General features: G+C 45.9%; 2 protein-coding genes across 8 annotated transcripts in view; one reads left to right on the forward strand and one right to left on the reverse strand.

Moving 5' to 3' along the window:
* Positions 1-405: 405 nt before the first annotated feature.
* Positions 406-2,149, reverse strand: LOC120902172. Its single transcript, XM_040310714.1, has 2 exons — positions 1,937-2,149; positions 406-1,863 (listed from the first exon to the last, which is right to left on the reverse strand). The coding sequence occupies exons 1-2, from the start codon at positions 1,982-1,984 to the stop codon at positions 433-435; spliced, it is 1,479 nt and encodes a 492-aa protein (XP_040166648.1). The 5' UTR covers positions 1,985-2,149; the 3' UTR covers positions 406-432.
* A 2,287-nt stretch (positions 2,150-4,436) lies between these two features.
* Positions 4,437-25,831, forward strand: part of LOC120900571 (protein daughterless) — a 68,815-nt gene continuing 47,420 nt past the window's right edge. For all 7 annotated transcript variants that reach the window (XM_040307713.1, XM_040307715.1, XM_040307717.1 and 4 more), the window contains exon 1: positions 4,437-5,631. In XM_040307713.1, the coding sequence (XP_040163647.1) occupies positions 5,547-5,631 (85 nt within the window). In that variant the 5' untranslated portion in view covers positions 4,437-5,546. The remainder of the gene's footprint in view (positions 5,632-25,831) is intronic.

A 25,831-nucleotide genomic window follows, 5' to 3' on the forward strand; every position in this document is an offset into this window, starting at 1 on the left:
AAACAAATACTAAACAGTAGTGTAGAAGTATGCGAAAAACGATTGATGGTCGAAAGCATATCATGTGTGGGCTCCACATGTCCGTCCGTTTTGCAACCTTCCAAACAACACTACCTTGCCAGGCGTATCGAGACAATATCGCGCTGTATTGCTCCATTTCCAACCTAATCACGAAACAGATACCACAGATAGTCAGATTTTTGCCGTTTTGGAAGCGTGTTCCAAAGCATTAGTTGAAGTAATATAAGTTTTTACAAGCATAAAGCATTCCAACTGAAATTTTATCTGTAATTGTTTTTCATTTGTGTTGCTTAACGCAAAAAAAAACAAAAATCCTACTTCCATCTTTGTTAAATCATATGATCTTGATTGCATGTATTTATTGATTTCATTTTATTTGTCTTTTCTCATTCATTGAGGCTTCAAACTAAACTAAGCTACGTAAATATTACTCCCAAAGTGATGTATCATTTCTTTGCTAAACTGTTCTGAGGAAGGAACATCGATTCTATCTACTTTGGGGACTCGTTTTGCAACATCGACCGGCAAAACCGGCTGTCCTCTCGGTAGAGTGTCGTATACAACGAGCCGGGTGAGCTTTTCTAATGGTACCATTTCTTGGAGGTAATCCAATTCTGCAACGGTTTGTAATGCAAGCATTTCCAGCTCAGGAAGCTTACTGAGCGCTGCGAATATTTCTCGGTACCACTGGCGGATGTTTAAACCAATTTCAAACTGCAACCATAAAAATCGTAGCTGACGCACATGTCGAACAAAAAGATCACATATTTGATTCACGTTAGAGGGTTCGAGTTTTATCATAAGCGACTTAATCGATTGAAGTCTCGCTAACGATGGCCAGTCAATGTTACAGTTGATAATAAGTCTATTCAGATAGGGCAAGCAAAAGCAATCGAATAATACACCGCAATTAGACCCTGATAATACCAACTGTCGCAGGTTAACTAGATTCGATAAAGACCGCAATAATTCCGGATTGGAACTGAGCAGGTGCGCGACCGACAGGTTCTCCAGTTGGACGCATGATTCGCCGATGGCCTGCAGCACCTCATCTGGTAGCGTGAAAAAGAAAATATGCAATTTCTTAAGCTGTGTTAAGTGCCGATAAAACATACTCCTATAGGCCACTGTTTGTTTCCGGGAGTTACCGGAAACAGTTTCATGTTCGACAAATTGTGAATGAATGACAAACTCTTTCAGATGCTTCAACTTCCAGTACGGTTCCTCGTTACCATGCAGTGCATACTGTTTGCCTAAAATGGTTTCTACATCTATTTTCGCCACTACTTCCAGGGATCGCAAATTGGGACAATTAATCGTGCCGGGCCAAATATAGACCAACGTCAGCTTATGTAGCGAACGGTTGACAACGTACAGCTGACAGACAGCGGATGGATTGTTACTTTTCCCTTCACGGATGACTAGCTCCTTCAGGCTGTCCATCTTAGTCACCGTGTGCGTCAACTGTACTGCCATATTCTCTGATACCGATGATAATTCAAGCTTCAGTTCGACCAGATCCTGCATCAAGCGCACTGCTAGAATCTTGTCGAGTACGGCTTGCATATGATCGATGCTACCAGTCTTAGGATCATACTGCACATCGAGATGAACTCGGCGATAGCGACGTTTTGTACTCTCTAGCAAAATGGTTGCCTCTTCCACCTTTTTAGCAATTACTCTCAAGGATGGATGGGCTATAAAGCATGTTCTTTTATCACGGATGCTCAGCACCAGCCGACGAGCACAGTAGTCAGAAAACATTTCCCCCAGTCTATGGCATGTTAGTGAAACTGCTTTCAACGACCAGAGATCAAGATATTCGAAAATGGAATAAATTAGCTGAAACAACACGTTTTATAAAATAAAGTTATGAAAACATGCAAGATTGATGTAAATGAAGAAAGTTACTCACCTCTGGGGGCAGCTCAGTTAAAGGAGAAACAGCATCAGATCGATCCATTTCACTTTTACTTTTTTCACGCTTGGATTGTAAATCGCGGCAAATCTGAACAGTTTCATCCAATAACAAGAGTTACGAATCTCTAGCGCTAGGTTCTGCTGGTGTTAATGCGCAATTTGCCGGTAGAGGCTCTTCCACAAATGATTCGGTGGAACACTTCTTGTTGTGAATGTGTTGCTCTGGAGAACTACAGGTGTGTTTACACGACAGCGCATTTGCGCGCGAAGTGGTAGCAAGATGTATTAATATTATAACCCGGCGCTCTAGCACCAATCGAACACGACATCGAACATGAAAAATGTATGGGATTTGACATGTTTGTCTTGTTTGTTTGTTTGTGTCTGACAGTGCACCTCCATATGATTATATGGGTTTGTTTGAGTCGGATGTCGTGTTCGATTGGTGCCAGAGCGCAGCCTGAACAACAAGATCTGTGTAGGATCAAGGTCCTGTAATTTAGAACGATCGTTACAGGCACTTTGACTCCTGAAAGCCCTTTTCGATTCCAATTTTAAATATGCTTATAATGATGAATCGGCCTGGTCATCGCAAGAAGGTTGTTATTTGGTTTACAGATTTTTTACAGAAAATGTATTATGTGCCTCTCGTTATAATGGTTGTATGACTGTTTGATGATTTTTCAAGGGCTTTCTGTTGCCAAATAACATTGGAAATGGCTATACCGATTTTAGATAATATTTAACCATGTTGCTGCACAGATCTAGACGTACCGCTTTTGCGCAATTTAGGTGGTGCTGTCCTCAACCTAAACGGAATATAATGAGACTTCGTTTAGCAGACGGCAAACAACTCATGCACTCTAAAAATAGCAGAAAGCTGGTGGCGCCATCTATTGGTAGGATTCCCAACCAGTGGAGCTTCCTCGCTTGGAAGAGAGAGCTTTCTCATTTCCTCTGTACTGTTGTATAGTTTCGCATTGAAGTTACGCATCGCTAGAACTAGAACGGCGATACGATTGTTTAAATGCTAAATTCCAATGGAAAATCACCAGCACTGAAGCAAGTGAGATTTGAGTAATGGTCGTTGGTGTCTATTCCCACGTATCTGACCACACGATCATTCATATAGATTTTTGCTCGGAAAGTTAGAAGGCTATATAGGTCATGATGAGATGAAACTTGTCGAAACACATTGCAATTGCGAAAGAAAAGGACAGCAATATAATGATGGGTTGTAATACGCCATCTATTGAGCAAACCAATGAAGCTATGGAGCTTTCGTTTTTTTTACGGATATTTGATTTTCCAGTCGTTAAATCTTAATCTGTGGCGCTTGGGATGTGTGGTGTTTAGTAGGAACAATCTCAACTTAATTCATAATTGTTGGTTGAAGCGAACTGTCATTGTAGGTTAGTTGGGTCGAACTGTCATTTGACAGATGTTGGGTATTGTCCAACCCGAAAGCAGGAACTATTTATTGTATACACTTGTAAATAAACTCTCACTCTATTATCTGAACTCGGACCATCCAGACGTGTGTTTCCAATAATAATTGTAAAAATATCAAAATCATCCAAACAGTATTTTTAACACTTTTTCATTTATTTGTTACGATTCGTGCAGATCTGCAATCGTGCAATTATGATATTTTTGACTTTTAAGTGAATTAAGTTTATGAGCAACAATGCAATTAATGGACAATCCTCGAAGCAAATAGTATTGTTTTGACGTTTAATGTGTCAAATTTAGAAAACCGCGTATGTCCGATTACATATGCGTAACCGTCCAAATAGACATACAGCGAAAACGTCGCGCGCGAAAAACAGTAGCTCAATTTTGCAAACAGAGTTACTCGTCGCGCGCGAAAATTTTGCTTCTTCCTAAATAATCGAATTATCTAGTTTTTTTTACAAGCCAGATTAATGCCAAACGCAAAAAAAATAGATTTGAACACATTTTAACCTATTTTCGTGTGTTTTCAAATAAAAAACAAGTTGGTTGACTGAGTCAAATTAGCTACTTTGATCTACACCGAATGAAATTTTGAGCTATTTTTCGTCGCGCGCGACGTTTTCGCTCTATATCTATTTGGACGGTAAGTCGAGAACCGCGTAATTCGGGCACAAACCGTGCGCTGAATGTTGGATTCGGAACGATGCGGCACCATCTCTGCAAGATATGCCCATCACTATTCTGCTGACAGCGTGCAAAGAAAATGTGTTTACGAAAACAAAGGAAAAACAAAACACACTGAAGCAAGTCGTGGATTAAAATGTTCCAAAAAATATGCAGAACCATCACGTTCGGAAAAGGTAAGTTGAGAAGCATCGTCGTGTATACATGAAATTAAAATTGATGCCAATAATAACCTACGCCACCGACACTCGCACAACGTGTTCTGAAACCTGCACCATGGGCTATAAACGCTTTCCGCCGCTGTCAAATGGAACAGACACATCGAACAAAACACACCATCTTTATAACCGAGCGTAGGGCGACGAAGCAAAACATTTCGTTCCAACTCGTCGATCGGTGCGCACGTGCGTGCGTGTTGGGTGCGTGCGTATGTGTGTGTTGTGAACCTTGCTGCTCAGACGACCCTTACCTTACCTTACCCGTGCGTGTCACGAACGGTGCGCTTTCCCCCGCTGGAGCGCTTGTGTGCGTTTAAGCGCGTGTGTGTGTAGGCGTGTATGCGGATTTGTTTGTAGGCAAAGTTGGCTTTCCATCGATACGTCCCAAACACCAGCAAGAGAGCGCGTCTTGGCACGCTGAAAACGCTGATCCGTGATCCCCGGAGCTGGTAGTGTGTGGTCGTCGTGTGTGCGTGTTTGTGTGTGCACGCTCGCTAGTGTGTGGCGTGCGCCTTCGATGGTTTTGGTGTGGTGCACTCTGTGCGTGCGCCAGCAGTGAGAGACGTCCGTAAAAGGGAGAAAACCCGCGCGCCCTCGCATACCCGTGCGCGCGCGTGTGTGCGTGTGTGTGTGGAACACACGGGGTCTCGCGGAGAAGAGTTTCCAAGTTTTCCACCGTACAATTTCCACCATACCCCCGGATTGGATACGCCGAGATAAAGAGTGAGATAGCGAGAGAGAAAGAGAGAGATTTCTAGTGCGAGAATAAGCCGTTGTGTGGTACTGCTGTGCGTGCGCGCCCGTGTGTGCGCAAGGTTTTACTTTTTGATATTATTTCCCCGCCTCCGTCCCGTCCCCTGCCCTGCCAGCGCGCATTCGTTCGCATCCCAGTCCCTGTGCGAAAGGGGCGGCGGGTGGTGTGTGCGTGTGTGAGTAGTGTGTGCGGCAGCAGGCAAGTGTGTAAGTGAGAGAGCGCGTGCAATTGCTTGTAGGTGCGTGTGTGTGCGTGCGTTTGCACTGTTGTTGCTGCTGGTGGTGCTGTATGGTGTTGTGTTTCTTCACGAGCGCTACTGCTCTGTTGCTGTTGCCATCATCATCATCATCGTCATCATCGCAGTTAGGAGGAAGCGCGGCTTTGAGACCATCTCTCCGTGTTTCGGTTGTGTGTGTCGCGCTGTGGTGTGTAGTGCACTAAAGCACCAGGGAAAACTCTCACATTAAACCCCCGCTACGCCCGGATTCGCTAAAATGGCCACGAGCGACGACGAACATTTCCATCTGTACGAGGTGTTTCAGAATTGTTTCAATAAAATCGCCAACAAGCAGCCGCCTGGTAAGTGTGCGAAATTTCTCTTCCCTTTTTACCATCATCATCATCAGCATCATCAACACAGCATCACTTCGTCATGTTGCTGCTTGGTGTCGTGAATTCGTGAATAATGACGGACCGGTGTGCAAGTGTGCGTGTGTGTTCTCGCGCCCGACCGACCGTGCGTGCGTGCGTGCGTGCGTGCAAGTGAAAGAAAGAGCGGTGTAAATACACGCACGTACAGAAACGGTTCTCGGAAAACACTCACACACACACACACACTCAATGTGTGTATGCGTGTTTTTAATGTCCGTTGAGCAGCAAAGGTTTTTTTTACCCTGTTCGCCTTCGCTCTTTCCGTCTCTGTTTTATCATTTCGCATCGCAACGGACGGGACACGCACACATACATTTACGCAGTTGTGAGCGGGAAGGGCAGACATCAAAAAAGGGTCGCCCTTTTCGCTTTCGCTCACTCTCTTTCGGCCTGCTGCGAATTATGTGTGCGGGAAGAAACGACGGCTCGCGCACACTGGGCAAGAAAGACGAAGAATCCCTCATCGCATACATCCACATACACACACACAAACATACATAATGCATGTTCCGTCCCGTTCTCGCTCGATCGAAATGCGTGCGTACTTGCTGGGCTATGTGTGTGTGTGTGTGGTGCGAGTGTATTAAACAAACGCTGCAAATAGAGGGGGTAGGAGTGTGCGTGCGTGTTTGTGTGTGTGTGTGTGCAATGTTACAGTCGATTAGGTTTTGACTGGCTTTTGGCTTCTTTTTTTTCTTCGTTGCTTTGCTTTGACTCGTTTTCTCGTGAATCGTGCGCACAGTGGGTGTGAGAGAAGGGTGGACGACGACGTCGGCCGAGGAGGGAAGCTGAAACGGTTTTTATTTTTCGTTCCTCTCATTTGGTGAGGAAGAAAATAATCATCCGGAAAAATGATGCTCGGTCGGTATGAAAAACCTTCATTTTTCACATCCCCGCTCGGCAATGAAGCGAACGGCAGAGAGAGAGGGCAAGAGTTTCTCGTTCATTCCGTCCTGTCAAACTGCTGCTGCTGCTGTCGTGGGCGACTTTGTGTTCGGGGCGCTGTTGCGTTTTGCGGTGGAAAAGTAACCCCCACCCCACCCTTTTCCTTCTCTAACATGCCCGCCCCATACTCACACAACCATGGTCGGTGGAACGTTTGCAAGAGAGAAGGGCCATGTGTGTGTGCTGTGTGTGGGGGTGCATTGTTGTTGTCTCATGTTGCAACACGCCACGAAGTTGATAGAGAAAAAAACACACAAGATGAACGGGCGGCACGGGAAAATTGTCATCCAAAGTATGGGTGCTGTTTTGATAAAGTGCGTCGCACAATGAAATCGAGTGAGAAAACACACAAACACACACACAGGGATACATTTTCATCTCAAGAGATTCGTCTTGAAGGATGAGTAAGATAGAGAGAGAGAGAGAGAGAGGGAGAGCGAGATGCTGTGAGCAGCGGTGGATGCTACTAATACTGTCGCTTGTGTACTACTGCGCGCGATTACTACTACAAACACTCGCTTGTGTCTCCTCCCTTCCCACTCTCAAGAAAACCTCACAAACGCGCCGTTTTTTGCGCAAAACGAGGAATTGCAACGAGTAAAAAAGGAACAACAACAAAAAACCAGCATTGCAACGAATCTTTTTATAAATATTTTGATTTGTGCTGAAAAAGAGGAAAAAGGTGACACGAAAAAACCGGAAAAATGATGAAGCTATCGCTCTGTCTGCCACTTTGTAAATAGCGATAAGGGGGCATCGAGATGAAGATTTGGGATTCCTTTAGAGCAGCTGTTGTTGGATTCCAACAAAACCATTCTAAGTCCCACCTTTTTCCACCGCTTTCCCGGCGACGGGTCACAAAAATCGAGCGCGCTTGAGCAAATATTGTTGCCGTTGTGTCATGCCTGCAGCACCAAGGACCTGTCAGATGCAAACGGAACTCTGTGCATGTGTGTGCTGTGTATTTGTCGCCCAATGTTGTGCCCACAACGCGCGCGTCACCATTCTGGCAGGAAAAGGCAATCTTTCACCCTCCCCCGTCCGGCCGGTTGACGTTTCCGTATATTTTCTTGCGTGAAAGGAGCTCTTGAAGAGGTGGAGAATGAGGAGGAGGAGTAGCGGAGAGCAGGCCATGTTGTGGGGAGCATGCAAAAGCCTACTTTGTTGTCGCACACTCTGTGGCAAGACGCAAAACTTTGTTTCTTAATGAGTTGTCCGGCCTTGTCAACTGGCGGCTGGCGGTGGCTTAAATAGAAGGAGATTGGGCCAACCATTGAAGTGGGAGAGGGGAAGAGATTGGTGGGAGTTCGAGTTTGGATGTGAAGTACATTTCCCCTTTCGCGTACGAAATAGTGTGGTTTTATATGACCCCACATTGAAAGGCAGCCTCATTGCCCATAAGGCTCTCTGTTTCTCTCTCTCTCCCTCTCTTTCGTCAACTCTCGGGAGAAATGTCTTCACCACCATCACCCCTTTGCCAAACGTCTCCGGTAAGGCTGTGGCGGCTTGTGTGCAGCATGTCCCATATTTATGTCTTATTCAATGTCGTCTCGTGCATAATGTGACGTTTTCCCTGAGCCTCTCCACACCGGACACGACGACGCGAATGCTCTCCAGCCCTTTAGGAAAACAGTGCCCGCAGCCTTTTTTTTAAATACCGCACCACCACCGCGTGCGTGTTCCGTTCGGTTGCCATGGTGCTTCATCCATTGCTCCGCATACGCCAGAGCATGTGAATGGCATTTACGTCTCGCCATCCTCTGTACGGGCGGCGTCGAATAAGGCATTCGAAGCTGTCAAAAAGTGAGAGTCAAGTCAACCGCAAAAGTCCCTCGTACAAGGGAAGGAAAACCCAGACACACACACACTCTGTCTTTGAAGCGCGCACACATCCACGGACGGACCACGAGTTTACCGAGCAGTATCCGAGGACCATTGGGAGCTCGGAAATGCCGCACATTGCCTTTATCATCATCATGCTGCGCTCTACCTTTTTGTCTCACGAGGCTGGAAAAATGAGCAAATAATAATACAATCTTCTACAAAAGGCGCACACAGTATGCAAAACGATGAAAAGCGGCGAGAGCGTGTTTTCTTCCTTTGCAAGCGGCATCAAGTCACTTCCAGCGCTCTGCCACCTCGCCCTGGAGCCTGGTTTGTGAGAGTCTCGCCCTCTGCTGACTGAAGATGCCAGCAGAGGGAGAGTTTTGTAGCGTCTTCCAGCAACAACAAAAAAGAGGCCGTCTTCTTCTGGCGAGAGCTTGTGAGCCACTCTGCTTATAGGCAAAGGTATCGTTTGAGTGTTGGTGTGTGTGTGTGTTTTTATGCTCTTTCTTGTGCTATTGTGTCGTTGTAAAAGTCGAAACGTACACTTCTTGGCAAGGTGAAGGAAACTAAGTTGTCAAACAATAGTGTCATTTCTATGTTTCACCTCCGAATGGAGCTTTTTACAATGGCTGCGCATACTGTCGTTTCGGATAAGGGCTCGCAAGGGAATGGTAATGTAGGCCAGACAGAGCTGTTTCTATCAACAACGAAACTGCATGGCCAGTGAACGAACGAACGAGCAGTGGGAAAGGGTTGTCATGGAAGGAAATAGAAGGACATAGAAAAACATAGTTTTATATCTTTCTTTTAATGCTTCAATTACAGAACCGTATTGAAGACAGCAAAAATACCTAGTTCATATCAATGTGACGTTTAAAGATCTAAACATTAGATATATTGAGAAACTGAACTATTTTTTGTTGTAGGCTCAATGCATTTCTCAATTATTTTTAGTGTTTTGTTTGATGGTGTCTTATACACATCATCTGATTATGTTAAATAGTAGACTTTATGGAAAACTCAACTTCCATGACTTTTAAGTAAATACTTTAACTTATTTCTCAAAGTGATTAGAAGTCTCACTGATATACGTAATTAAATGATTGATCAGTCGACTTAAATTGAAGAATTTTTCAAAACACAGTTTCACAAAGTAATTACTCCAAAAATAACTGTACAGGCGATTCCCGAGATAAGACTGTATTTGGGACCGAAAAAATGTCCCAAATCAAGTGTAAGTCGACAAAGTCGCAAGTCGAATATTTGTCAATATATATAGCTTATAACCCAAGTTGAAGACTCGAAATCTATGCAATCGTGTATTTTAACCAAAACAATGTCCAATAATGCATTAATTTTATTCCAAAAGTCGTTTACACGATATAAATTTTCAGGTTATCAGTAAGAACTTAAAAAAAGCTTCTAAATCACAGGCTTTAACTGTCCAAATCAAAAACGTTATATCCGCAAAACGCCGTAACTCGAGAGGGTCGTATCCCGCCTGTATATCTATTGGAGTCTGTGAACTGTCCAAAATGTGTGCCTAAGAAACACAAATTTATATTTTAGAGTTGAAAACTGGTGACTTTTAGACACAATTTAACAAAAACTACTGTAGTATCAATATCTTTCAATTTCCAATTTCTCCCCTCTATTGGAGTTCCAATTCCAAGAACTCCTCATTTTTTCTGGAACGTTCGGCGAAGAGTTGGTTGTTTCATCAAACTGCTTCAAAAGACCTCGAGGATGCAATTCTTGAAATTCCACTTTATCAACAACGGTTTTTACATTGTAGCCTCTAATCCTCTAGCCTCCCTAATGACACTGTACGCAATTATTTGAATACACATTTAGTTTTACTGTTTTTATCGAGCGACGGCGTCTTTGGAGGGTGCACATTTCAAGTCGACGCCTTATTTACGCACGTTTTCCGGTTGAAACAATTCCAAACTCGAAGAAGAGTGGGAGGGGAGAAGCGTATGAATCAGCCCAGCCGCCCAGCGATAGCAAGAAGACCAACACCAAGACCAACTCTTTACTATGATTATACAATCAAAGTGTCTCAGCTTTGAACAACAACAAAAAACAGCGCATTACAATAATGTTGCCATGCGTATGTCTGTGTGTGTGTGTGTGTGGCTTATGATAAGTTATGCTTTTGCATACAACATGCGGCGTGCATTCTACAGCGAAACGGCATACCGAACGTCCGATAATTCATCATTTACTACCGTAGTAACCGCCGTAGTTGGCTATGAGAAAATTGGTCAAGAAATGGTCATAAAACTGTCACATTTCGCGACGCATCCATTAGTTTGGTGCAAGCAGAGGGAGGCGCTGATAGAGGAGCATATCGTTTGCGGCGGGGGTGAAGGCAGCACAAATGCTGCACAAACGTGTTTTTCGGGTGGAAAAGATTTGTGCACACGACGCCGGTGTCTAAATGGCGTAATTTCTGCCGTTGTTTTTCGCGACCGATCGCGGCCGTTTTATATTTATGGGAGACAATTATAAATGGGTACTTGTCACATACGCACATACGACGACGCCCTGGGAGAGGGGGGGGGGGGGAGGGGCCTGAGAAACTGGTGTGAGAGGCACTTACGCACACACGGGTCACCGGGATTTCGCAACAGCTTTGGTTTTTCCCTTTGCGCGCAGTTTCTTGCGTCCAAAAATTCGCTCACAATCCCTGGCTTGTGGACCTCGTTAAGAAAGGGGTAGGATTAGGAAAGGAAGAGGAAGGTACACAGCATACATGCATTATGCTAACGGACCGTTAATCTTTTTCAAAACTTCCCAAAAGGTAACCTCGCGAGAGACACCAATGGGCATGGAGTGTGGAGCGCTTCTATTACTTTTCCTTTTATTTTTCCTCTCGCAAGACTCCTTAACCGCATGCGTGTGTGTGTGTGTGTTGCCTTCATTCCGAGCCGGTCTTATCTTTTGACGCTGGTTGTTTTTATTGGTCGTCGTCCCCCCCGGTCGATAGAGGGAGGGCAAGCGTGCTGTGCTCTCCCCCATTGCTAATCGAATTACGAAGGAAGTGTGTGTGTGTGTGTGCGTGGATTTGCAGCCTACATCCGAAGGGGGTAGTGGGTGTGGAGGGTCCCCTTTCCCCCTCCCCGAGGGGGGATATCGATGCAAAGGAATAGAAACATCAACCAATCAGCCTGTGGCCTATCTCGCGCCCTCTATCAGTATCAGCCAGTCGAACCACAGACGCTAAAGATAAACGTTCCAGCGATCCGGCGGGAGTAAAAAAAGGGCATTTTGAAGTGAGCACAACACTCGGCATGGACACAGACACACACACACACATATAATATGTGCAGATTAATGGTGTGACTCCGATTGCTAGCCGAGAGGACAGAGGAAGGTAGCGCTCCGTTGGTCGTCGTCGTCGTCGTCATTGAAGGCCCTTTTTCAAAGGCAACTTTGGCCGATTAATCGAAAGCGCGAGATTAGTCTGGTGGTGGGTCCCTTGCCCACTACTCCCCCTCTCTAACCCAGGGCATCTCCCTGAGTCGCTGTATTTTGTGTTCGATTGATAAAAAAAACAGACCATTGCACAAATAAACGTTCGCTTCTCTCACCCATCGCAACCTGGCTGGATAGACCTGGCTGTTGCCATTTGCTGCTGCTGTGGCCCGCTGCTGCTGCAGCATTGCTGATTTATAATCGAACCCTCTTGCTCCCCGCCTCTAGAGCTTGCAGCACCGTTTGTTGGAGCGAGATCTGGCTTCGAGCGAAAGACTGTGCAGAGGCGATAACAGTCGAGTTCTGATGGCGGCGATATCTGTGCAACATCTACTAATCAAGGAATCTATGAGATATGGCAGCATTCTTCTAACTATTGGGTATCGGAAAAAAATAGACAAATTGGCCTTGTTTTTGTTTTTGGGCACCGGGGGTACAAAAACACGAGTAGCGATCGTGCGAATGGTTAAAGAAGTGAGGGAACTGCTGGAATGGAATCTCGCTCTTCACGGATTTTATACCGATTTGTTGGTGCGGAGTAAAAGCATACTTTTCGGTTCTGCTTCATTTGTCTTCGGCCACACAGTGTGTGGGCACAGTGAATCACATTTCTCATTTACGTTGCCATGTGGGAGGGAAGGAATGAAATGAAGAGAGAAAAAAATAACACCTAAAAACCCGAAAGCTGTCCGGTGCTATTATGAATATTTGCATGGCCCGAAGTTGACAGCGGGGAGAACTAATTGTATGTCCCACTCTTTGGATGCAATAATCTGCACCCGCCAGTCCTCTCACCCGGTGGAGTTGGACGCATTTGCTCCATTTGTTTTATCCCTTTTGCTTCGCATTTTCGCCCCATTCGTTTCCATTCCGTGCAGCGCATTGGATTATTCGCGCAGGGCGGTGGTGAATGTGTTGGGCTGGATTTATGATAAATCTTAACGCCCCGTCGCAGCACTGTCCACTGAATTAAAGCCACATTTTTACCACATCTCTTCTGTGGCATTGCTTAAACCTTCGGCCCCAGCGTTATCGAACCTCCTCGCTGTCTTCAAGAGCTTCTTATTCAACGCACCATTCGGTTTCCCCTTTTCGGAGCCGCTTATCACGCGGTGAGTGAACGATTTTATATACACCCTCAGTGGTGGACCGCCGGGGAGGGTGGTGACTAAATCGAGTGGTGTTGTCGGGCTTTGGGTCGAAAAATTCACTACCTTCTAATACCACAATACACTGACGACAACGGCTGCTGCCGCGCGCGCCACCTTGACAGAACAACCCCTGCGTGGAAGGAATTGCATCAGCGCATGATGAGGAATGGTGTTGTTATTTTTGTGTGTTATCATTTGCTAATCGATAAGCGGAGAGACCTTCTTTTTTTCGTGGCGAATCGTCAAACAGATAGCAATGTGTGACTCGCAGCCCCCGCGGCGCGGGAATTCCACCAGTCCCGGCGCGTGTTGAGAGTACCCATCCGGGCTCAACAACTATTAGGTTAACGATAATAATCAACCGTTTCGACGATCGATTTTGATTCCGGGCTGGCTTCAGCTTTGCGTGGCTCGTGGTGGGTGGTGAAGGGTTAGACCCCCCGAGACACCCACGGTTGTATGTGCGTGTCTTTTGCCTCTGCTCGGTCGTGCGATTGTATTCGCGACCCAGAGAGAGAGGGCCTAGTGTTGTGTGTGTCGGGAGGCCTATCAATTATCATTCACCCTTCATGTCGCTGTGCTGTAGTGCGCCGTCGACGACGCCCGATGGCTTGCGGACATGCTTGTGGTGTGCTACTGTCGCGGGCAGAAGGAGAAGGAAACAACCCTTCATCCCCTACCCCTATAACTATGCCGAGAAGGATACTATGTGTCAGAGCACTGGCAGTAGCGAGGTCCTCCCATCGAACACAAAGCGTTGTTCGGTTGGTACCCTCGGTTTTGTTTGGCCCCTGATACAAAAATTATAACAAGAATGCGTCAACCCACCCACCACACTGCCAGACCCCAAACGTTAACCTTCGAAAGGATTTCGAAGCGGGTGAAGATATCAATGGGAGAGGGGGGCCAGGGAGACAGGGTGGTAATTATCGTTCGGATTAAAACGCACGATGGAAAGGAGGAGGTCGTGTGGGCCCGTGTGGGGGGTAGCATTAAGTAAAGTATTCCCTTTCGTCCGAACGCTGTCGGTTAAATGGCTGGCGATTATTATAATTGTATCGCGTATCGCTTTTAATTCGATCGATGATAAGGGAGGATCAGCGTGTGAACAGAATCGTTTACCCGTCTGGTGTGTATGTGTGTGTGTGCGTTGCTAGTTGGGAGGTTATTATAGGGGTTTGGAGTAAAAGGGGTAACTGCAACGTTAATGTGTTGTTTTACTGTTTTAAACTTACGTGCAGCTCCCGAGACATGTATTTTGAACCTTTTAATTATTGGCTAATATGAGTACGATTGAAACTTTTTAGATGGTATTTTGTGGCACTAAGCTAATATGAGTTTTATATTTTTGTAAAGTTGAAATTCAGACCGAAAAGACAATTTTTATTATTAATATTGATCGTCTGGTTGGCGTTGTTTTCGCTACCAATGATGCCCAAAATGGTCATCTATCAACAACACTTATTGCTCAGAATCTTGTACTTCTTATTGGCTAGTTAACTTCCCAAGCGTACGACTGCGCTCATGGTGTCGTGGTTAGTGTGTTGTGTTATTACACCATCGACACTGGATCGATTCTCAACACGACGTGGTCTACTAATGGTTGATTTTTCTTGTGGAGGTTTTATCTGATTGTTCTTAAACCTTTGTAATTCTATTTAAAACATGATCAGATAGTCTATTACGGTTAAACAAGAAGATGAAAAGAAACAAAAAGAGAAGACAACCCAACCAACAAAAATCTTTGAAAACGCCAATTGTGCTAAATGAATCTCAGCGTGCTCTTCTTCGTTTTATTATTTTTACATTTTCATACCCTGTCAATATACCGTTGTCGGCAGCCTTTTTAGCGACAATGCGAGTCTTTGATCGCTCGGCATCGCTCCCTCGTCTTTGAACTTTAACCACATGCTTTGGTGTTCGCTTTCGGTTTCATCCAGCTCCTCCGCCAAGTCACGTTCGTTCAGTGAGTCATTTCTAGTTCCGTCCACAGGTACACACATGGGACACAACCCGTCAGTGAAAAGGTACAGCTAGAGACAACACAATTAGATGCACAAAGCAGTAGAGCACGCAATTGTGTGTGGATGACGCTTGATCCGAGCAATTGTGTGTTAACGAACACAGCCCGGAGAACGCGTTTTCGAGAAGCTGTTGATGTGCTGTGGCTAACCATTTTGACTATTTATTCTGTGGTCCAACTTCCGCTTGGTTCGATCTTTCTACCTCTCTCTCTCTCTCTATATATCGTCGCGCTGCGTGTCCTCTGCACTGCCGTCTGAACGAATGTTTTTGTTAGCCGTGCGCGATCATTACACGCCGTAAGGGGTGCTTGATGCCGACAGACGATGCGGTGTGTACTGCCTCTCGCTTGCCTCTCCTCCCGAGTGTGCTCTCTAGTCTTCTCTTGGTCGTTCTTGTGTGTTGTGGCTCTGCGAAGGAAGAATCGAACCATCAACGCTCTCCGCGCCTCCCAGCCGAGTTTTTGAACGGTGGCAGTATTAATCGCGCTTCTCCTCCGATCCTCCTATGGGTCCGCTTGCTAATGTTTGTTGTTTTTGTCCAATCTCTTCTCCCACATCTCGCGCACGCATGCCACACAGCCCCCTGTCTGGCCTTCTCCTGGCCGAGCTAGATCACAAACAAAACAGTGTGTATATCGATCCAGCTTCAACAATCCACCGTTTTGGCCATGCTCCCGCGTGTGTCTCACTGTTTGTGTGTGTGTGTGTCGAAGAGATGAACACATGAAGTGGTAGAAGAGAAAGGGAGTGTTGTTTAGGGTTGCGTGTGCAGCGAATGATCATCATTATAATATTTCTCTACCCTTCCGCTCTCCGCTTAACGATCGCTGCCCTCCCACCCTTCAAATCATTCGAGATCATCTCATCGTTCCCTCTCCTCCCCAATTCTCCACCCCATGCTACTGGAAAGCGCGTTCTTAGGTTTCACTTTCTTCGTTTTGCGCGTTCGCCGCTTGCTCTGCTCTGTGCGGCGGAATCGTAGAATGTCGTTGAAATTAGCACCACGCGCAAGTATCGCTCTCGCGCGCGCATGCATAAACGGATCAGGCGGGATGAAGGGGTGAGTGAATGGATTATTTTTTTTAAGACCCTCCCTTGCACGCGTTACCCCCACGAACCGCTCACCAAGGGAGGAAGAATCGCGCGTCGTCGCTATGGCTGGGCCCTGGGCTGGGCGAGAGAGTTCGGCGCGCGCGCGCGGGCAATGCGCTGTCGTTCATGCGTTTAATTATTGATCCAATGGTTTTTAGCCTTCTTCTTGGAGCTGTGTGGAGGTTGTTCCATGCGGCAAGAGACCGTTTTGCCCCTTTCTATCGGGTTACTAAGTAAGCGGGAAAAAGCTAGTAAGATGTAGCCGATGAACAGAGATCATCATGTCCAAGTGGTGTGAGTAGGGAAGAGAGCGATACATATCGCAATGATCCAGTGGGGCGAGCAGTTTGGAAGTCACCCAGCATCAGCGCAGTTTGTCCGTGGAAGTATCATGCAATCTTTGGCCCTTTTTTCTCGAGCCGCGAACCGAGACTTCTACACCGACGTTTGTCTCTTTGTATCTCGTACCGTCATCGTCAGCATCATCATCGATCGTGAACGACCGCGGATCGGTCTCACACTGGATGCTTCTTTGTATGAGGCCCCAACCGTTTTGTGGCGTTGCGTTTTTTTCTCTCATTTAATTATGAGCACCCGATGGGTTGATCTTTTTTAGCTACATCACTGTTGGTAGAGACTTTAGCGGGAGGAGCAAGCATACGCACACACACACACACAGGACCGCGGGAGGCATGATGATGCGCGATCAAAAACATAAATAATGAAATTATGGCCTTTTTCTTGGACTGTATTTTTGGAAATCATGTTTCTCCTTTGTTTGTGTCTGCGCGCATTGCATGGCTCGATATTGTTGTTGCTCGTGGCGTGGCTGCTATTGCTTTCTGCTGCCACTGGGGTCTTCTAGCTCTAGGAGCAAGAAGAGATGATCTCGGCACTCTGTTGGACTCTGTGCTTCAACCATATTTATCCTCGTGGGGATGAGTTCTTTCGGTCGTGTTTTCATTCTTTGTGCGTTTCGTCTTTTTTTCTGAAACGCTCCTCAGGGCCGTCAACTTCACGGGTTGTGTGTCCGCAAAAAATAAAAAGAGTGTGTCGCACTTCCCCAGTCATTTGGTCCATTATTTATCGCTGTATGATTCCGTGTGCTCTCAACACTTTCGTCTTTTTGTGTGCTTTTTGGGTTTGGGTTGATACTGTGAAAGTGAGTGTGATACGCGGACTAGGGCAGGCTGAAGAGTAGTCACTGGTATTCAATGGTCACTGATGACCTACTGTTGCTAGGCTTATTGAAAAGAAAAAATAACAACTTTAATAATATTAGTTGTAGGTTAATTTGGTTTCTAATTCTCAGGAATTGAGAAGTGAGTTGCCACCACACTCATCTAAATTTTAATCGGAAGCTTTTTACACCGTTTATATCGCTAGGATTTGGATCGAATAGCAATTCATAGAATGCCACTTCTATTCCAGGCAATCCTAACATGTATTCACCAAAACCTGAAGAACCTTACTATGTCAACCTTGTGTCAAACTTCTTTTGGATGCCGTTGTGTTATCTTGATGTCTGAAAACCCTAAAAACACATTTTAAAACTGCTCGAAACCAATAGTGTGAAGTTAGTAGTAAACTGCTCGAAAATCTGAAACTTAGGCTACAATATCTTGAAGAATCTCAAAGTTTTTGCAAAAATATTTGAAAGACTTTGAAGTTTTTAAATAATGCTGCAAAATAGATTATCATTCAAAAACATAAAGTAAAGCTCTGTTTTTGATAGACATAAGAACATGAAATTAACTTAGAAAGGTTATAGATGCCTATATAACTGAAGTAATGCTTTATACCAGCTAACAAAGGGCCAATCTTGTTTGGCCAATGAAATCTAAAACATGTTCTTAATATCCGAATTGGATTTCTTGTGTGTTCCTAGTAGTAATTGCTGTAATGTGTTATCTTTGACCTCTTTGAAAAACGGAATCAACTTTGTATGAAAGCATTGCACCATCTTCGACTATCCCACAGTAGCAATGACGATCATTCTCGATGCTACAAAACTGAAGATCACTTGCAAAAAAAAGAAGGCCAAAATAAACACATGCAATAAATATACTTTTCTTTACGCGGGGTGTGTGAGTGTGCTATGTGTCCATGGAGCGGAAGAGATTGACATTTTTTTCCACCCCATTTCATATACTATTTCATAGCAGTAGTAGAGGGGGGTTGCCGGGGGACAACACACCATTATCTTCATCGTGGGTTACACGCTCAAACCAGCTAAAGGGTACATTAAAGACGGAGCGCGGTCCGCTCCACCGGGGATTATAGCCGCGATCCTGCCCTGGGTGGAGGAGAATAGAGCACTTGGAGGGTTTGGTGTGGTGACAGGTTTACGCAAACCCAATGGCGCGCGCGCACATTCTCGCTGTGTTGCGGGCCGTTTCGGTTGCGTCGCGTTTAGAAAATTTATGGTCCGCTGTCTAATACTGGCCTGGCCTGGCTATCATTCCCGGCTGGCGGGGAGTTTTTTTTTGTTTTGGGTGGCGATTCCGGAGTGTCTTTGGCGGATGGCGACAGTAGCACTACTTTACGATTGGTGCTGGCTTTAATGGAATCATCGCCAACTTCTCGGAAATCAACCCAAGCAACAACAGTGGCCAGGCAACTCTGTTAGCAAAAATCAAGTTTGCTTCCCCCCCCCCCCAATATTTGCGGACGTGTTGGGTGATCAATTTATGATTTCCTCCGGCACAGTCAGTAAACGGCCAGCTCAAGCTCCAACCGATGTGTGTACCACGGTGTGGCATGTCTTCCGAAAAGTGTTAAGAATAATTTAAACGAGGAAAAAAAGGCCAAATCTACGTCATAATAAAATAGTTTTGCGTTAAAATCAATTTTCCACGCTTTTACAGTGGAATCCCGGGTATAATACTGGGAGAGGGGGCGATCGTGTGTTATTTAATTTCCTGCGCTCGAAATGGTGTGTGAAAAGCAATTGGACGCACGATGATTATCCCATTTTACTATGGTGGGGGAGAGACCTCGTCCATCTCTCCTACCCATCGCTTGCAAAGACAAGGCATAAAATTGAATTAGACTAGCTCGTCTCTTTCGCGCGTATGTGTGTGTGTGTGTGTGTGTGTGTGTGTGGAGCGCACTTCGGGAGTAACAAATTGCGCTCAACATTTTCCTTTGATTTATGCCTCGTGCTTGCGTCCTCCACTGCGCCCCCAACGAGCGGGTTGAAGAAGGAGAAGGCAGTAGAGGGCGAGATCGTCGTCATTTGGGCGTTGATGTATGCTGTCGTCATTACGATCATGGCCAACGTCGCGCCGCCGTGAAGAGGATCCCTGCTCGAAGCCATCTTCGGCTCTCCTTTCTCTCTGTCTCACACACGGCTGTGTTGCAGAAAGGGAGAAAAAAGAACTAAAACAACGCGCCACCGCCACCCTTGGGACGCGCGAGACCATCGTTCGAAAGTGTGAAAAACTAATGCGTGCGTGTCTGTGTGTGTGTGTGAACGATGCCGCAGCATCACAGCGGCGCTCGTTTTACGGCGGAAAAAGGAGGAAAATTAGTAATAGTGTAGCACCACAGTAACGAGAGCACCGCAGTTGGTTGTGTTTGGTTGCCTGTGGGAAAACACAGTCCTGCGAGAGAGGAGGAGAGGTGTGTGTATGGTGAGACGGGCCAGTAGAAGGAAGGAAGATGATTTTGAATTACTATTTATGATTTTATATCGCAGCGTGTTGGCTTTTTTATCCCTGTTCGACCCGCTACAGCTTTCCTTGTTCTTGCTCTCGCCGTTTGCGAGCTCACTTTATGACGGGGCATAATTCTTGGGCGTAGTTTCTTCGAACGATCTTCTTGTTGTGAGGGTGATTGTTGAGGGAAGGAAAAGATGCCACCGTAAAAAAAAGTCGGTGGCGCACGGGAGAGAAGGACGGTTAGAAACGAATCTTCTTCCATGCTGCCTCATTGGCAAGCATGATCATAAACATTAGGGAGCGGCGTTCGGCCGGTTCGGAACGGTTGTTGACTGTGGGAAAAGGGCCTACACCGAGCGCCGTGCACCACCGATGCGCTGTGGAATGAAGAGGGGAATGATATGGAAATTGTGCATCAACAAAATCAAAAGAGAAAAATGCTAGAGGAAAGATGAACGAAAGGAGGGAGGTTCGTTGTGTATATGTTATTTCTTGCCGTGCACTTACACTCTTTCACTCTTCCACTGGAAGGCAAAAAAGGTGTTCGACGTTAAGAGGAGGCCGTAAGGAGGGAGTGGGTGCTTAATCCCAATGGATGGCTTTTGCCGTTTTTTCTTTCATGTGTAAGGGAATAATCACTTTAGACGAAAAAAAAATGACTTCAGTTTTGACGGTAGAAATTATGAAGCAATAATTTGAAAGTCTTGTTGTTTTTTTGGGCTCATCGTTTCCCGTCCTCGCTTCTGCCCGAGTAGAGTAGAGGGTGGGAATTCTGGGGCCACAGCAGCATGGACTTTCCCATACATCAATGACAAGCGTGAACCTCCTCCTCCGCAATGCACCATTCGGTGCGTTGGAGAATTCTTTCCGCTTAACCCTATCTTTATCCGAATGTTTTGCTTTCCAATACACAAACCGGGGAAAGAAAAACAAATCCACCGGTAGAAAAGGGCCTTCCTCCGAAATCATAATCACCTAACCCGAAGCAAAGGAAAAGCCTAACCTCTCTTCAATGCGTCGTGACTGTGAACACCGTAATGGGAAAAGTGTCTTGCCGAAGAACTCAGGAAACTAATTCAGGGAATTTTCCGGCATTTGCTTTTGTCGTTGGAAGTTTTTCCTCTTTGTTTTCTTGCACTCTTTTTCCACTCTTTTTCCACAACACATTGATGTCTCCGTTTAGTGTACCACAAGGTGTGTGGGGCAGGCAGTGCTAACTTTTCTCCATTCTCGATTAATGAGGCCCGGAGGAAGTTATTAGGTAGCATGGGTGGTGCGTGGAAGAAACAACCATTTAACTCATTTGCTCTCTCTCTATGGTGCTTCTAATGGTCGCTCGTTGGCACAGCAGGACTCTTTCCCCGGTGCCCTTTATCTAATACGATTGCTGCAACAAAACTCAGCCAATCCATACAGAGCAAAACATTAGAGGCAATGTCGTAGGTGGCACAATTGTTTTTTTTTTCTTCTCTTAACTGCAAGAAGGAGGTGGCGGTCCCCCAAGACACCCCTTTCCAATAACGTCCACTAATATCTCGTGGGGAGCGGGTGGGGTTTGTTGCGAAATTATTTCTCGAACGATTCCGACTACTAGGAGCAGGAATAAGCGAAAGGGGGAGCCGGGGCCCTTTTTCATCGTCTCTCGTACAAAAAAACCACACAGAAGTGGGTCGTTCGATCGGATTTAAACGATCGGGCGTCTTAATCAGCGGTTGGTGGCTTCTCGAGACCAGGCACACACACCGACTGCTTCTGGCATACTAGATAGTAATCGCGTACTTTAGGGGCACCCCGTCGGCCCAGTTGTCCTTGCGGAGGTCGGTTGGTCGCGGTTGGACGCTTGCTCTTGCTGTTGCTCTCCGTTGTTAAAAGAAACCATTTCCCGCTGCGAATTAGTGGTCCGGCGCAGTGTGGAGATTGTGGAAGCAAAAGGAAAAAAAAAAACAACAGCTTAAATCATAACACCACCAGAGGAATAAACAAGAGAGAGAGAGAGAGGGACTCCGTTTGTGCCCGTTCGTTCCTAAAAGGCATATTTTCTTTACTTGTGTGCCCTTCTGCCCGTTGCTGCCGCTGGTACCGTTGCCGAAGTTTATTAGATGCTGTGGTTTTTGTTAATTTGTAATTGTCCGGTCGGAGTACTTTTTTTTGTTTTGTTTTTGCTGTTGCACGCGCGCAGACCGGGGGTTTTCCCTGCACTACAGCCCTCCGTTTGTAAGCGCGACTTCAAACGCGCCAAGTTATGAACTTTACCTGCACGGTGGTGGTGGTGGTGGTTTGCTTGACTTGGCTTGACTGCCTGAGGTGTTTCTTGTGCGCTGGGCAGCTTGATAGAGAGGGGAAAAAAACACGGCGGCATGCGAGCATAACTGCCGTCAGCAGACCGATATCACCCACACACACACAGACCAGCACGCCTACAAGAGCTGTAGGTGATGTTGTAGAAGCTGCAGCAGCAGAGCCCGGGCAAGCGTTGCGAAGGGCCCCAATGTTGATGAAGGTCGAACAAGATGCGAGAAGAATTCCACTTCTCGGTGTGTTGCAGCCAATTTCGCCTGGTTTCTTTTGGCTTCGCTCCTTCTCGATCTTCTCTCGGTGTACGGGCTTGTGACGTGTGCGTGTGTGTGTGTGTCTGTGACGTGACGGACTTGGCCCGACGGCCTTGCCACGATTTTGTCTAACTTATTCTGCAACACGCGGCGGCCCTTCCCCTCGTTGAACGAAGGATGTTGAACGGCCCCCGCCGGCAGTTGTGTTTGGACAGGCTCGCCGATGATAAACTAACGCAAACGTCCAACATTTACCACCAGGGTGGAATTTGCAGATGCAGACGCTTAAGATAATCATCTCTTCCCTCCCTCACGCGCAAGCTTCTTTTCCGCTCCGGTGCAGAACCAAGCGCGGAATTTCCGCGGAATAGCAAAATCGATTAGCAGTGTGGCCCCCGTCCGTCTGGGTAATGCCTTGAAATGGATCACTTCATTAACCATCAATTGAGCCATTATGGGAGCAGTCTCAGATGAAATCACCCAACAATCCTCGTTGTACGCAAATATATACTACTGCACAGATGAATGGAGGCTAACGTTCGCATGCCCTAATTATAAAATTAGTGGTTTATGTTTGAGATTTTGAATTTGTGATTTCATGTGACACAATTGTGATATTGTCTGGTGAGGTTGTTTTTATTGGCAATTTGTGATACATTTTCATGTTCGTTGACTAATGGGATTATTCTATTCTGATTTCTACACGATATGTTTCACGAAAATCAACTCCAAAGTGAACTTTTCCTGAAGAATCAACAAACAATTCTGAGCATCTTTCTTCTATCTTTTTCAAACTTCTAATTTTAAATTGAAAACTCATCAGTTATATTAATATATTCCTAACTTACCACCTAATAGCAAATTTGAACAAAGACAGCCGATAATCCCTAGACACTAAATCACAACATTTTCCCCCATTGTGTTGTTGTGCTTGGGAGCAGTGGATTGAAATAAAATCATTCAAAATTCCAATTTCACTCTCCCGTTCCCCCATTTCCCGGGCCAACCATGCTCGCTTCGGTTTCTATCGGGCACATAATTAGCTTGCTTATGAATAAATTACTGATATGCACTAATTTCGGCAGTGCCTTTTTCCCGCGTTTAGTTCCCATTGGAGCCGGATCGATTCGTACCCCGAAAATGGTAATTGAGTCACAAAGCTCTCTCTCTATCTTGCCTACCTCTGGTCCGTCGAATCCTCGCACAAACGCTTCGAATGCAAATGCCAAATACTCCCGGTTCCCTGGTAGATAGCACGAGAAATGCATCCATAATTTTAAACACACGAGAAAATTAAACTATACCGACAGGGGGGTAGGTAGAATGCATTTGCGAAAGGCCTGAGGGGTTGTGGTATTGTGGGTGGCAAACATTTAGCGTTTTGGCAAAACAGCGAAATCAGTAGTGTGGAGCTCCATCTCTCTCTCTCTCTATCGCTTTGCGCATTGGAAATGGCTTTTAGCGTGTGTGTTGGCACCGTTTTAGTCGGCCTGCTGCCGGGAAGTGCCTCATTTTCTTGCCTTCCCACGGTTTTTGGCGGGTGTGTTTTGGTCCCGTTTGCAATGTTCGTAGAACACCTCATAGAGGATGTGCAGCTCCCGCGGGGTGCCTTTATTTTGCCTTCTGGGTTGCCTTGCAATTGCCTCATCGATGGTTTGATCGTTCGAATCTACGGAACGGTAAATTAATGGAAGGCAGAACAGCGGTGGCCGTTTCCGATTTGTGGTAACGGGGCAGGAAGAGCACCGACCTTCTCTGAATCCTCCCCCCGAATGTCGGAAAGTTGCGTCGGCAAAGTCAGTCAGTCAGTCAGTTGGGCATCCACTGGCCAACCGCGGAAGCAAATCACGCGCGCCTCACACACTGCGAACGACAGATTCCACGTTCGAAGCCAGCGGGAGAAACAGCTGCTATTATTTGTGCACCCCACACGGTGCATCTATATACCACCCCCTCTAGGGGTGTTGCATTCTATGCTACTCTCATCGGGGTGATGTGCGCGCGGTTGATGGAGTGTAGAAATTGGGGATGGCAAAAAGGATTCGTTCGCCACTCTACAACAGTAGTGTGTAGATGCGGGGGTTGATGGGATCTGTTTATCTTTCGGCTGTATTCGCCTGGGCTGTATGTGTGTGAGTGTGTTGGATGGGGCGCGCAGCAGTTCGTTTGAGGTCATTTGCATCGAACTTTGTTGTGTTCCGACGTCGCGCCCGGGCACGGTATTTCGCGAGCACCAAACCGCGTTTCTGTGTTCGTCCGCGTTCGTCGCTCGGCTTCCTGCCCATGCTGTGATGATAATTAACTTTGTTGTCACGCATTAGTCTTGCTGAAGTGTGCGTATATGGGGATGTGTTGTACCCCATTTGACTGACTACTGGAAGTGCATCAACGGCGGCCCAACGGCACTGCACTGGCACAAATGTTCGGCGGTGCTGTTGCCTTGGAGCGAGTACTTTTCCTATCCTTCGGGCGTGTGTTTCAGGTTTGATTGTTTTTCGAAGTTGCGGGTTGCACAATTATTATTTGCATGGGCTCTCTCTCTCTCTCTTTTGTTCGCGCGCTTGTGTGTCCCTGGTAGGAGCCACGGGCGGTAGATACTGGCAGACTTGCGGCCATAAACAATTCATTGACGAGGGAATTCTATCGCATGCTGGTGCAGCAGGAGCAGTTATTTGGACATTGTAGCAAGGTGGAAATGAGTTTTCGCGCCACAACGTGTACTGAATACTATGTTGCTTTGAATCGATAGTGTTCTGGATGAGTTGTTGGGTTCCATAAGACATAAGACGGATGTAAAATGAGTCTGGAAGTGAATATAGTACTCAGATTTTCTAATAAAATGGAAATAATTGAAGTTCTGATGTTTTATTTGAATTACAGAATATTGTTTGGTCATATGGTCATACGATATTCAAATTTTATAAACCAAATATTCTAGAGACATCGTTAAATAACATGTTTGTAATAACAATGGGTGCAATAGCTATGGGGTTTATGCCTACCGAAGATATCAACGTAGCTCTCATATTTGCGTATATTTGTGCATAGAACTGCTTAATTTGGTAGCAGACTGTACTTCATATACCTTTGTTGCACGCTGGCATTGAATTCGATCGATAGTACAGCTGTCAACGCATTGGTTCAATGACACGTCTGTCGTTGGTTCAAGTCCCGAGGTAGGTTCAAGCTCAAATGCTGGGTTGTTTTCTCCTTTCGGGTTAGTATGGCTGTTATTAATGAGATCTCACAGTAGATAAGTAAATCAGTAAAGAACAACGCATTTTAATAATAGGTTCATGAATATGACTCATAAAAATAATAAAAAAAAGATTTGTACACGATATTCGTTGCTCCAATTGCGGGTCAAAACAATCATTGATTTATTGGCAGTGGCACAA

This window comes from Anopheles arabiensis, chromosome 3, assembly GCF_016920715.1.
Source record: "Anopheles arabiensis isolate DONGOLA chromosome 3, AaraD3, whole genome shotgun sequence".
In the NCBI taxonomy this organism is placed as follows: domain Eukaryota; kingdom Metazoa; phylum Arthropoda; class Insecta; order Diptera; family Culicidae; genus Anopheles; species Anopheles arabiensis.